Source organism: Corylus avellana, chromosome 5, assembly GCF_965113065.1.
Source record: "Corylus avellana chromosome 5, dhCorAvel1.hap1.2, whole genome shotgun sequence".
In the NCBI taxonomy this organism is placed as follows: domain Eukaryota; kingdom Viridiplantae; phylum Streptophyta; class Magnoliopsida; order Fagales; family Betulaceae; genus Corylus; species Corylus avellana.
The window spans coordinates 30,658,349-30,671,232 of record NC_142494.1 but is presented as its reverse complement, the minus strand read 5'-3'; the positions used below and the strand labels follow the sequence as shown (position 1 = coordinate 30,671,232).

General features: G+C 36.8%; 3 protein-coding genes and 1 pseudogene across 3 annotated transcripts; 1 reads left to right on the top strand and 3 right to left on the bottom strand.

Annotated features, from left to right (window-relative positions):
- Positions 1–546: 546 nt before the first annotated feature.
- Positions 547–1,530, top strand: LOC132180587 (DNA-binding storekeeper). Its single transcript, XM_059593466.2, has one exon. It carries the CDS (start codon positions 569–571, stop codon positions 1,295–1,297), a length of 729 nt encoding a protein of 242 aa, XP_059449449.1. The 5' UTR covers positions 547–568; the 3' UTR covers positions 1,298–1,530.
- Positions 1,531–2,302: 772 nt separating this feature from the next.
- LOC132182725 (lysine histidine transporter 1-like) lies at positions 2,303–3,941 on the bottom strand. Its single transcript, XM_088516448.1, has 5 exons — positions 3,741–3,941; positions 3,309–3,414; positions 3,140–3,231; positions 2,658–2,726; positions 2,303–2,561 (listed from the first exon to the last, which is right to left on the bottom strand). Exons 1-5 carry the CDS (start codon positions 3,924–3,926, stop codon positions 2,463–2,465), a joined length of 552 nt encoding a protein of 183 aa, XP_088372574.1. The 5' UTR covers positions 3,927–3,941; the 3' UTR covers positions 2,303–2,462.
- A 687-nt stretch (positions 3,942–4,628) lies between these two features.
- On the bottom strand, positions 4,629–5,610 carry LOC148586039 (lysine histidine transporter-like 2 pseudogene; annotated as a pseudogene).
- A 1,276-nt stretch (positions 5,611–6,886) lies between these two features.
- LOC132182576 (lysine histidine transporter 1) lies at positions 6,887–11,427 on the bottom strand. Its single transcript, XM_059595861.2, has 7 exons — positions 11,240–11,427; positions 9,295–9,452; positions 8,253–9,030; positions 8,054–8,159; positions 7,864–7,955; positions 7,695–7,763; positions 6,887–7,322 (listed from the first exon to the last, which is right to left on the bottom strand). The coding sequence occupies exons 1-7, from the start codon at positions 11,285–11,287 to the stop codon at positions 7,224–7,226; spliced, it is 1,350 nt and encodes a 449-aa protein (XP_059451844.2). The 5' UTR covers positions 11,288–11,427; the 3' UTR covers positions 6,887–7,223.
- Positions 11,428–12,884: the final 1,457 nt, after the last annotated feature.

Below are 12,884 nucleotides of genomic sequence, written 5' to 3'. Positions count from 1 at the left end.
TCATTCTTTGTGATTGATTAACTCAAAGCAAGATGAAAAGAAAGAGAGGAAAATCCATAACTTTGTTAAAATAAACTACAAGTAAATCTTTAACAAACTACTCAAACAAAAAACACTCAAAATAATTTCTCAAATAAAAAGTAAAAAATAATAATAATAATTTTTACAAAGTTCATTGATGTGAAATGAAACTAAAAATTATTTTTATATATTTAAAAGGATTATGTGTTTTAATAATAAATAATAATAATTTGTTAATATTTTTAATTGGAGAAGAGGAAACAGAAAACAAAATTTTTAACAAACCAGCCAGTTGTTAACTGAGCTCTTCGATACGTACGACGCCGTCAGAGAGTAACTACCACAGTGAAGTGGTTGCCTCTCGCAACGTCAAAATCCCACCTTTGATATCTACAAATTTTCCACTCCAAACCCAACCATCCCTTTCCATCTCTCCTCGAAAGAAACCCTAAATTTTCGTTTCCTTTTCATTGAAAAGACAATTTCAGAGCCCATTTCCAAGGAATTCACTTTCCCGTAATTCCAATTCTGTCCAAAGGGGTTCTCGATGGAAACCCTAGCGCTCCCTCTATTCTTCTCCAGTTTCGTTACGATCTACCTCATCGCCTACTTCGTCGTCTTCCGGAACTGGAACACCAAGTTCCGACCCGAAGCCGCCAGCTGCTCAATCTCACTCGCCCACGGCACGCCCGCAGTTCTCTTAGCCACACACTCCATACTCGCCGATTCAACCCGCGGATTCGCCTCGCCCAACACAAAAGCCGAGAACATAGTCCTCGACTTCAGCATTTCCTACTTCTTAACCGACCTCCTCCACTACATCGTCTTCTACCCGCGCGACCTCCTCTTCATCGCCCACCACTTGGCCACGATCTTCGTCTTCGTCACGTGCCGGTACGTTGCTTTCCACGGCGCGTGCGCGGTACTCGCTCTCCTCATCCTCGCTGAGGTCACCAGCGCGTGCCAAAACGCGTGGACACTCGCCGGTTCTCGTAGGCACGACGTCGTATCCGCCGCTAAGCTGTACGGTCTTCTGTCCCCACCCTTTTACACGTTTTATTCGATCGTTCGGGGCTTAGTGGGGCCCTACTTGGTGTACGAGATGTTTGTGTTCTACGCGAGTGGGGCTGCGAAGGGTTTGATCGCAACGTGGGTCTGGGTTTCCTGGATGGTGGTTGTTGTTGCGGCGATTTCTGTCAGTATATTGTGGATTTCGAATCTTTGGGTGGAATTGTATAGAGAAAGAGTGGGCAAATCGGAAAAGAAAATTAAATAGACTGAATTGGATTGGAAGAAAGAATTTTCTGATTAGAAGAACTGAGTTTGGCTATATATATATGTATGAGTCTAAATGTAGCTTCTTCTTCTTCTTCTTTTTTTTCTTTATTCAAGGCTTTTATTTTTGGATTATTCGTTGATATTGAGATTAACAAGAACCAACCAATTGGCATTCAAAGTGTCAATCTCAAGTGTATGATGCATTATGTATAAAATATAACTCAGCTTTTCTCTCTGTTCAATTTGTGGATTTCTCAAAATATTGTCCATTTTTGGAAAGTCTTACAGGACAATGTTTGGAGCATCGGAGCTTTTATTATACTTTTCTTATTTATGCTTTTATTATAATTAATAGTTAATATTTTAATAATTGACATAAAGTGTCGACGTGTTATGTGTATGGCCACATCAATTTACAAAATTCAAAAACTCTCCATTATTTAACTCTTGTAACATATCTTTTACTGTATTTGAAAAGTTGAGAATCTTTGTCATTTGCTTTATTTGAGTTTATAGTAAAGAATTTTAGCTTTGGCCGCCTACATCATTTTATTTGAAAAGTTCATCAAAGGTAAATTTATTCTTTTTCATAAATAATTGTTCTATTTAGAATCCGAGTGAGTGATGTTAGAAATATTACAATTTTTATCACAATTTTTTTTATAAATTGACGGGGTAGTTCACGTGACACTTATCATGTTAGTCACTAAAATATGAATCACCATATATCAATTCGCATAATACTTATTATATTTACAAATTGACGTGACAGTTCACCTGCCACTTAATACGTCACTTTATACTCATTTTCTTAGTTCCCAAGTATTTTCCTTTAGAATAAAGACATAATTTGAAACGGATGTGGCAACATGCCAACATTCTTAGACATGGAAGCGTCCTAAACCTTCCAATATCGGACAGAAGTAAAAATAAAATAAAAATTCATGTGGAAGTGAAGTGTAATTAAAATACCATCAATCTAGAGCAAAACATTCATTTGAACCCAAGATCTGCGCACGCCCAACCTCTTTAACATGCGAGCTTGAGGCCCAGGAGCTGGTGATTGCAGAAACTTCATCTCTGCTCATACTTTATTACGGGTATGCTATTGCTTTATTTGATTTAACAGCAGCAGGCTTCCCTTGGAGGCGTTGGGGTCGGTTTTAAGAGTAGAAAGTGTAGCTCTTGGCTTGAAGTATGATGTTTCTTAGCCCTCCAATAGGTGATAGAACCATCAGCAGGATGCCCAGTATAATGCAGATCTGAAATTAAGCAACCAAAATAGGATGTAATTTTGAACTTTAAAGCAGATTAAAAAACAATGAGGATAATGAGGCATTATTTTAAGTTCAACATACCCTGTTGGTACACCAGGATAAGCTTAACTTCCTTGGTTTGTAGATGGCAAGCCACATTATGCAGGGGAGCTGAACAATGATGCAGGAAAGAACTAAGATTTGGTATGAAAGCTGTTGTTGAAAGGCATTCCACTGAACAAGAATCTCTTATTTATAATAATTTTGTTTCTGAAAATGCTAGAGGCATTCCCATTATACTCCTACTTCCTATACTCTCGATGCGGTACTGTCATGTCAACTTTCAAAAAACTTTGCTCAGCCTTTTTCATAGGTGGCCGACCACTCTCTTAGATTCCCCATCCTAACATCTAGGGTGGTCGCAGCTACTCCATCGTGTGATTTGGTATTCACAACCAGAAGACGGGGGGCAATTTTTTTGTTCGATGTTGCAGCGCCACATCAAGAAATAGAAAATAAGTAAAATGGGTGTGTACATAGCATTGCTTATTCGTTTCTGCTTTCAAGGGGTGGATTGGCCTTACGAAATATGTTGTTGGTGCAAACGCAAATCCTCTGAAAAATCCCAACAGGCCACCGAAAAAAGGGAAGGTAATGGCGACAAACATGGTGAATGCTGAAATGACAGAACACACAGAGGATGTTATTGGTTCTTAGGCATACAATACTTGATGAGAAGGGGATTTTGCTTACCAACGTATACATTGCGCACAATAAAACAAAGGAACCATGAGGGCCTAAAATGCAATTTCTTTACCATTAGAGTCTCGATCATGTCAAACACAGGCATTGCATATATCTAAATCAACACAACAAAAACAAAATATTAGATAAGTAACTCATTTCAGTGACTAGTTTAAAAAACGCCAGAGACACTTTTATTTTACTCTCACCTTCTACAATCTGACATGACAATGTCACGTTAGCCCCAAAAAAATTACTAAAAAGAGAGGTGGCCAACTACCCCTGACATGTGATCACGTGGTTCTAATCACTTCTTGTGATGGTTGGGAGTGGCGCCGACTATAGATGAGAGGAAAAATTTTTTTGCCTAACGTGGCAGTACTACGTCAAAAAATAGAGAAGAGGGTGAAATGAAAGTATGATTAGTAGTAGAAAGCACACCTGGTAGCTGCCAATGACATGGACTACAACAAACAAGTTAGCTGCAACTATAAGCCATTCAGGTTTCTCTAGTGGGAGGAGGATGTTATCTTCAACCTTATTGCCGAACACATAGTATCCGAGGAGAGCAACTGGGAAGTAGCACAAGGCCACAACAATATAGGCGACAACTACTCCTCTCCACATAGCCCTCTTGGATGGTTTCTCAGGATTGGAAGGGATTGTTGCTTGGATCTCTAAAACCACATTGTGCCCTGCATATGCAAAAGCTAGATCGCCCAAGGCAGTGAAGAAGTTAAATACTGTTCCTGACCTGCTCGAGGATTTGTAGCCATATTCCACCTCTGGCTGAACACCCTTATGGATGGAAGCTGTCCATGCAATGGTAGAGTAGCTGCAATACAACCATAATTGCAAACATGGTTATTTTTGCTCAAACTTTGAAATGTATCCCCTGAAATTCCCTACCTGAAATTCTAGGAAATTCGGACATAGAATGAGATAGGGGGATGCGGGCCGGGGTGTCCGGATAGGTTTTCAAACAGTTTGAGGTGCAGAGCCCACTTGTTCGGAACACCTCGGCTGCCCGATTTTCCTAAAATTTGGGTAGAGAATTCTAGGGGATCACTGTCCCTCAATTGCTAACTAAGTAGTCATTAGAGTTCCACATAAATCCTTGAATTAAGTTCATAATTATCTCCTGATTTCTGCAGAAACTAGTTTCATTTCACACCAAGAGCACTTAGAAGTTAGATACCTCAGGGACATGACTGCAGCCGCCAAAGAGACTCCAGAGATAGAGTTGAAGTTTGGGAGGTGGGAGAGTACAAAATGAACCGAAGCGAAAATCATGATGAAGTAGGTGGTTTTGATTGATTTGCAATCTTTTTAGCAAAGTATTTTATAGACTTTCTGCAGCGATTTTCCTCCGGTGACCATGTACACAATGTCCACGCCTACTTCGCAAATGAGTTGCTGGGGTACCACAATCCACAGCCCGAGCTTTTCACCGAAGGCTTGTTGACCCAGTTCGTGGTACCTATCAAACCGTTTTCCAGGAACCATTTCATGCATTTCAACCATTTGCCATAAAGTGTACAGAGTGATTACCCATGACAGTATCAGAATGACTACACCAGGACCCCTGAAATCAAAGATGGAAAATGAAAAAAACTCATAATGAAACGGAAATTAAATAGAAAAGTTTAAAAAGAAAAGGAGAAAGTGAAGACAAAGATTTACGGGTATTTCGGCGTTAGATATCTATGTCTTTTACAGTACAAAAGACTCATATTTATTAAAAAATTAGGGTACGTGAAAATAAAGATTATTATGGTAATTAAATCAAAATCAAACCCGATTACAATCAATTCTAGAAGCTAATTATACTATAAGAAATATATACCATATCATATATTCTAACAGAAAAGAAGCCGATTTTATATGAAGCACAGAATATATATATATATAAGAATCAGTAAGGCAGTTTTAGAATATGATATGAACTTAGGATTATTGAGTTTGTTGCTTTGTTTTGGGTATACCATCCTAGATTCGCCATGGCATATGGAAGGCTTAAGACACCTGCTCCAACCATGGCAGTGACATTGCGGAAAGCAGAGTACCACCATTTTGCATTTCTTGAAGATGTAATTGGAAGCCAATCGTCGATCTCCTTCTGCTCTTTTGTATATCCATCTGTCTGTAATCAATGAGAACAAATCTCTTCAGCAACGTTCAAAAGCCAAAACAACCCCAATCACCCTTCCACAAGAAAACAACAGTAGCATATTGTCCAGTTCAGAGAGAGAGAGAGGCTTACATTGTTGGCGGTATTCAAACCGTCATCAACAGTAGCATCAACGGCCATTGTAGCACAGAGAAGTACACTTCACAGTTTTGTACAAGCAGATGAAACATGAAACAGAAAATGAGCAAAAATATATATAAGCAATTTGAGCCCTGCAAACACCGAGAGTCTCTATGAATGTCAAGAAACCGCCCTGCCCCCAGGATGCCATAGAAAGACGCGACAGAGAGCTCTTGAACTTGAAGGTGACACTTTTGTTTGACACATTTATTTTAAGTATACGTAAAGTAATTATTGTCCAATGGCTAAAGCACGACATTAGAAGAAGCGTCCTCATTAGACTAACTTTGGTCTTTCCTATGCTGTTGGGTTTAATTCAGATTTCAGACAACTTAGCGGTTAACATTTTGTGTGGTGGCCGTCCTCCCCGCTACTTTGATGCTTTGATTACCAATAATTTGGGCAGTAAATGTGAGAGCTTTTACAAAATCTACTTATCTGAGCAAATTTTGGGCAGTGCGTCTATCTGTTTGGACAGGTGAGTCTCATAAGGGCTCTCTTACATTTGTCCTGCTTTGATACCAAATTTTGAGAATCCAAAAATTCATCTAACCAAAGCTAATTATGTGCAATTTTTTCATTATTCTAAAAACTTCAATCTTTCACAAAGTGGCTACTAAAAATGCAGTTCGCCATACATAGGCTTGAAATTTTTGTAGCATTAAATGGACAAAGTTTTCCTTTAAACTCGTCTAACCTAATTTATTAAACTAACATATATCCAAAATGCGTGTAATTCTCACGTGCATTTTAAACATATCAATTTAACCTGCGAATGGGAAAATCTTTAGGGAAATTGTTGCATGCCTTTAAATAGTCATTTCTTTACAAGATATGCAAAGTGGGTTACTAGCTAGACTAATCATTTTTTGTTTTCTTGTAATTATTACCGTGAGTGCAAATAAGAGATGGTCTGCTTATTGGTGGCAAGGTGGGAGTTCGTGTTTCATAGCTAACTGCACCAAGAAAAAATAGTAGAAAAAAAAAAGAAACTCACAACACTGCAATTGTTGAAAATCGTCAGGAAAATTGTGGTCGGCTATGAAACAGCCAAACTTTATTTGTTATTTATCATTGAAGAGGTATCTGTTTGAAATTAAACCAAAGCGAAAATCTAACGGTACGGCAGATTGAAAGGAGCTAAAACATCGAATGCTCATGACGGTTCGAGAAAATAAGTGAAGTTTCCCAAAAAATTTACAAGCCAAATCATAAAAAAATAACAAAAAGTATTGCCAAACTGCTGCAGCAAAGCATTCAGCCGAAGAGAGCAAGAAGCCAAGAACAATATGCTCAAAGTCGTTCTTATATATAATTGCATTTAATAAACATGTAACACCTATACCCACTTCATAAAAGCAAAAAAAGTCACAACAAGAAGGATGATACATATACCCATACAAAGCAAAATCACAAAGAAAACAGTGAGCCTATAAGAATTTCCCTTTGAGGCTGGTTCCATCAAGCCAAATTTCCTTCTCCACAGACAAAGCAGTGTATCAATGCTCCACTTTCTAAAGAGATCATCAGCAGCATAAATGGCTACCCTTGTATCCATAAGATTGCAGTTGCAGTGACTCAGTTTACTTGTTTGGAATAGGAGGATGCATGGCTTAATTGTAAAATTTATAAGTCTTGGCTTGAACTATGATATTCCTCAATCCTCCAATTGGTGATAAAATCATCAACAGAACACCGAGTACGATGCATATCTGAAATTGTTGAACCCAAACAAAATGAATTAAATGTTATAATATTAATTGGATGATTAAATTTACTATTTCCTATCAACTTAAGTTTTTGAGACAAGTGGTGATTTAACATGATATTAAAGCAAAAGTCCTGACCTCAAACTTTGTCTCCGTTAATTCACTCAAATTTCAATTAAATATTTCACGTGTTGGATCTCACTTATTAAGGAGTTTGAGCTTACATGTGAGGGAGAGTGTTACAATATTAATTGAATGGTTAAATTTAACATTTCTTATCCAATTAAGTTTTTAGGGCAAGTGGTAATTTAACACTAAACTTAAAGTTCCTAAGCAAATCAAAAGACAATGAAAGATGAAAAAAGTTGCACATACCCAGTTAGTCCACCAAGATAAGCCGAACTTCCTTGGTTTGTAGATGGAGAGCCACATGATGCAAGGGAGCTGCAGAGGAATTAAAAGATCGAGTTGCAATGATTAGAAGTCTATTTTCTAGGATGGCAATTAAGAATGGCGTAAGTATCAAAGGAAGGATGTGGCTTACGAAGTATGTAGTTGGGGCAAAAGCCAATCCTCCAAAAAATCCAAGAAGAGCACTAAAGAAAGGGAAGGTAATGGCAACGAACATGGTGAATGCTGCAACAGAAAACATGTTTTTATCAACTTATGTTCAAACCAACCAGTGGTTTGTCATCTCACAACCTTGGCAGATGGAAAGCAGGAGCTTTACTTACCCACATAGACATTGCGTGAAATGAAACGAAGAGCCATACTCGGCTTGAAATGTAATTTCTTTACCAATAGAGTTTCTATCATGTCAAACACTGGCATTGCATATATCTGCATTAACAGATGAAAGAAAAATTTGATCAAACTCAGTAAGTATGTGAGAGACCAAAAAGTATATATTGGACTTTGGAGTTTGAACATCACCTGATAGCTTCCAATAACATGGATGACAACAAACATGTTAGCCATTGCGATAAGCCACCTAGGCTTCTCCAATGAGATGAGAATATTATCTTGTACTGAATTTCCAAACATCCAAAAACCGATCAAAGCAACAGGGAAATAGCACAGAGCCACAACTATATAGGCAACAAGGACTCCTTTCCACATAGGACCTTTCGACGGCTTTTCTGGTGTAGATGGAATTGTTGCCTGGATCTCTAACACCACATTGTGCCCAGCATAGGCAAAAGCCACATCCCCCAAGGCACTCAAGAAGTTGAAGACTGTTCCGGAAGTAGACTTGGATTTGTAGCCGTATTCCACATTTGGCTGAACGCCTTTGTCAACAGAAGCCCCCCAAGCAATGGTAGAGTAACTTAAGGACATGACTGCTGCGGCCAAAGAGACGCCGGAGATGGAGTTGAAGTTGGGGAGGTGGGAGAGCACAAAGTGAACGGAGGCAAAGATCATAATGAAAAATGTTAATTTGATGTTTTTACAATCTGGACAGACACTATTATGGAACTTCTGCAGCGATTTTCCTCCAGTGACCATATACACAATGTCCACGCCTACTTCGCAAATGAGCTGCTGGGGTACCACAATCCAAAGGCCGAGCTTTTCACCAAAGGCATATTGGCCCAGCTCATGGTACCTATCAAACCGTTTCCCAGGAACCATTTCATGCATTTGAACCATTTGCCATAGAGTGTACAGAGTGATTAACCATGACATTATCAGAATGACTACACCAGGACCCCTGGAATTGATGAAGAAAAGTTAAATTTAGAAGGCATTTGTCACTTAATTGAAAATGTAACTATATTTTGCAGAAACATCAGCCCTGTTGGACAAATAATTGAAGAAACATGCATAAGTTCATGTCCAATTCTATACAGAAACATCAATGCATATTGGTGAATTTCCATTTAAAAAAAATAAACAGAGATGTCTTTGTGTTGATCTCCTAGAATACAATTTATGAAGCAATTTTATATCCTATGAGATTATGATGTAAACATACCATCCGAGCTCTGACATGGCGTAAGGGAGACTGAGGACACCAGCCCCAACCATGGCAGTGACATTGTGGAACGCTGAATACCACCATTTTGCATTCCTGGAAGAAGTAATCGGAAGCCATTCATCGATTGCCTTCTGCTTAGCTAATTTCTCATCAATCTGCAATTGATAATTTCAAAATTTTTCTTCAGTATCAATGACAATGTACACAATTCCAGTGATGAAATAAATAAATAAACAAGCAATTTTGAACCCAAAAAAAAAAAAAAAAAAAAAAAAAAAAACCTGAAACAAATGACAACTTTTTTATTATAGCTAGATAACTGAGTCCAATATAACTGAAATTGGTGAACCTCTCATCAAAAGGAAACGTTGGTGAACTTCATCAATGCTTGCCTTTTGTTTCCTTTCAAATCGGAACTCATTCTTACATGATCTTCCTATGTGTTGGAGGGGTCTATAACGTAAATTATCATCAAAGTCCTAGGTTATTTTGGCATGTCATTTTAATGAATGTTGATAGTTGGTATTTTCCAAAATCTTTGAAGAAACAAAAAGGCAATTACATGTTGTCAACTTGTTTGTTGGCAGTGGTATATATACAGCTGCATAGTTTATTTCCAAAGTGTCCTAATCTCCAAAAAGTAGCATCTTATTTGGGACCTAGCCAACCAAACCATTGGCTTGTTCAAACTCATTCAACACACACATATTGGCAGGTCCATGGTGTTCGAAGTCTCCATTGGTGCTTATGCATGAACCCACATCCTCAACCACCATAGTATGGTCCAGCTCCCTAAAGATTGTAGATCACTAGCCTCCAATCACATTTCCACTCAACCAACCCAGTAACTTCCCTTGGAATATTTGGGTGCAACCAAAATATTACGGCTAAGAATACTATAACTTTGACTATAAGTTCCTTACAAATTAATATGACAGTTACCTCGTTAACCACTAAATAATTAAATTTATCGTTCAAACTTTGTTGTGTAATATTTTCACCATGAAGATACTAGCACGTGAGTTTATATGAGAATTGTACTAAAAACTAAAGACGTGAATCTGCTAAGCATCTAATTCATTATGTTATCTAATTCAAGACTTTCCAACTTTAGGCACATGGAATTGAGTATATCCACCGGGAGAGAAACCGAACCAAAATCACCGGCTGAAAAGACGGCAGCCGGCAAGCCTAAGAATGACTTGGTTTTAAAACATAAAAAAATATTTATGACAAAACAATAATTAACATAGTCAAGCCATCGCTATTTGGTATAGTAAGACAAAGGACATTGGGTATACTATAATCAAATAGAGTTTCGGTCACATGGGGCGGGCACGTAGGGTCCACGCGTGAACACATAGGATATAGTTTCCGATTTTCGTAGGGGTGGTATAAAAATCAAAACGTTGAAACCCAGGAAAAGGTTTGAATCTAGAACACAACTTGTGGATCCTCCTCTATCCAAGTGTCCTCTTTTGGCCCTTTGGTAAACCAGCGCCACATCCACACCCCCCCCCAATTAACAAAGGAAAAGAGAAGAAGAAAAGATGAATCCTTTTGTTCTCGACTCAGAAAGTATTGTAATTTAAAGAGACAAAATAAGGATTATGTAATTACAAAGCAAGAACAGAGGAGAAACAACATTTCCTATGATATACATGTTAAAATTAAGTTTGTTAATTTACACAATAGCTCACATTTTCATCAAAGTGGGATTTTCTAATTATTGGACAAAAACTACTATCCCAAATTTTCTTTTCTTTTCTTTATGTTCTAAAGAAAACAAATGGACCCATGTAATCAAATGGAATATGCAGGACAAAAACGTAGAGATAAAGATTTTAAAAAGACAAAAGAAAGAAAAAGCTACAAAACTCCAACAACTTTGGAAAGTTAAAGAAACACAGAGAGAGAGAGAGAGAGAGAGAGAGAGACTGACATCAGCGCGGTCATATGAGTTCTTGTCAGTCGGAGCTTGAGTTCCCATGGCTACGTGCAGGGACTGAATCTCAGAAATCCAGACAAGGAGAAACGGCAAAAGGGGAGGAAGATGAAGCAAATGCAAGAAGCAGAGAACTTGCAAAATATCGAAATGGGCATTTGTATTTAAAGACGTTGAGGCTTGGGAGAGAGAGAGAGAGAGAGAGAGAGGGAGAGGCGAAGCGTCATGTTGAAGATGACGTGTGCTTTTGTTTGACCCGGCAAAGTCTTCTTCTTGTTCTGAAAACAGCTAGTCGAATTATTTTTATTATTTGCTATTTTTCATAGTTTAACAGCTAGTTGGATTAAAAAAGAGCGAGGCAATACCCCTTCACATATTTAATTTAATTTAATTAAGCAGAATCTTTTGCTTCCTGAACTGCTTAACATGCAGAAATTCCCATGAGACACAACAAAACCCTCGGCCTGCACTGGCCCAGCATATAACATTTTTTACAGCGCAGAACTTAAAAGGTATAATTTTTACAGCTGGCTCATATTTTCGTACAATTAATTACTATAAAAGAATATAGGTTAAATATAGAAAATTTATTGACCTTAACATTTCTCAAAATTTTAATGTGATTTGGTGGAGTGTTTTGTGTTTTGACTTTTGAGTTATTTGTAAATAAATTTATTTAGAAAATAAAAATAAAATAGAAAATAAACATGGCCAAATATATTCCTCCTAAATATTATTATTTCATTTTTATAATATTTGTTGAAGATAATTTCATTATGAGAAGTTATCATGAATTTGTCTTCGACCGTTAAGATTATATGAAGATGTAAATTTAATTATTTTAACACTAACACTATCCAGTGTTAATTTGTTTCATCCCTTCAAATCAATTGTTAAATTGCATGAAAAGGCACATGAAATTATCAAATTATCTTATTATGAGAAAAGAGAATATTAAATTTAGAAAAGAAAAATACCTCATTAGCCTTGTTTTCAAATACTCCTTATGTAGATCTTCAATATTAAAAATAAAATTTGGCATCTAAATTTGGCAAGGGTTTGTAATTTTCCATGTGAAATGTTACATTTCCCAAAAAATTTATCCAAAATTTATTTATAAAATAATGTGTCACAATCCTATAAGACAGTGACACATTTTCCAAACCAAATATAACAAATTTTCATATGCTTTTTAATAGCATTAATTAAAAATATATATCTTTTTCTCAGGTGTTAAAAAACAGATAACATTTTTAGAGACTTAGTTTGAAGATTTTTTTTTGTTTTTTTTGTTTTTTGTCCCTTACACAATTTGGAGGAGATCTTGGAATAATCAATGGCTAATTTATTTTAGAAAAACAAAAAAGAAAGTCCATCTTTTAAATTACTCGGACATTATCAAATATACCCCTACAAATTCCCAAAAATAGAAAAATACCCCTAGAATAAAAATAAATAAATAAATAAAAAGGCCGTGAGTTAGCTTTTTTCTCTCAATTCTACAATGCGTTTTTGCTTTTTTTTTTTTTTTTTAATGGGCATTTCTGTCTTTTTGGAAGTAAAATGAAACATTGTAGTTTAAATGGTAAATTGGTAAGACACATAACTAAATTAACAGATTGAGATCATTTTATTTTTTATT

Bases quoted from the DNA above. Each gene is read 5' to 3' on its own strand.
- LOC132182576 (XM_059595861.2), bottom strand. From the start codon at position 11,287: ATGGGAACTCAAGCTCCGACTGACAAGAACTCATATGACCGCGCTGAT. The intron at 9,031-9,294 runs GTATGTTTACAT...CATCAATTCCAG, and splicing joins GCCATGTCAGAGCTCGGATG to GGGTCCTGGTGTAGTCATTC. The intron at 7,764-7,863 runs GTAAGCCACATC...ATTCCTCTGCAG, and splicing joins TTGCCCCAACTACATACTTC to CTCCCTTGCATCATGTGGCT.
- LOC132182725 (XM_088516448.1), bottom strand. From the start codon at position 3,926: ATGTGGAGAGGAGTAGTTGTCGCCTATATTGTTGTGGCCTTGTGCTAC. The intron at 3,415-3,740 runs GTGTGCTTTCTA...GTGTTGATTTAG, and splicing joins ATGTCATTGGCAGCTACCAG to ATATATGCAATGCCTGTGTT. The intron at 2,562-2,657 runs GTATGTTGAACT...GCTTAATTTCAG, and splicing joins TATCCTGGTGTACCAACAGG to ATCTGCATTATACTGGGCAT.
- LOC132180587 (XM_059593466.2), top strand. From the start codon at position 569: ATGGAAACCCTAGCGCTCCCTCTATTCTTCTCCAGTTTCGTTACGATC.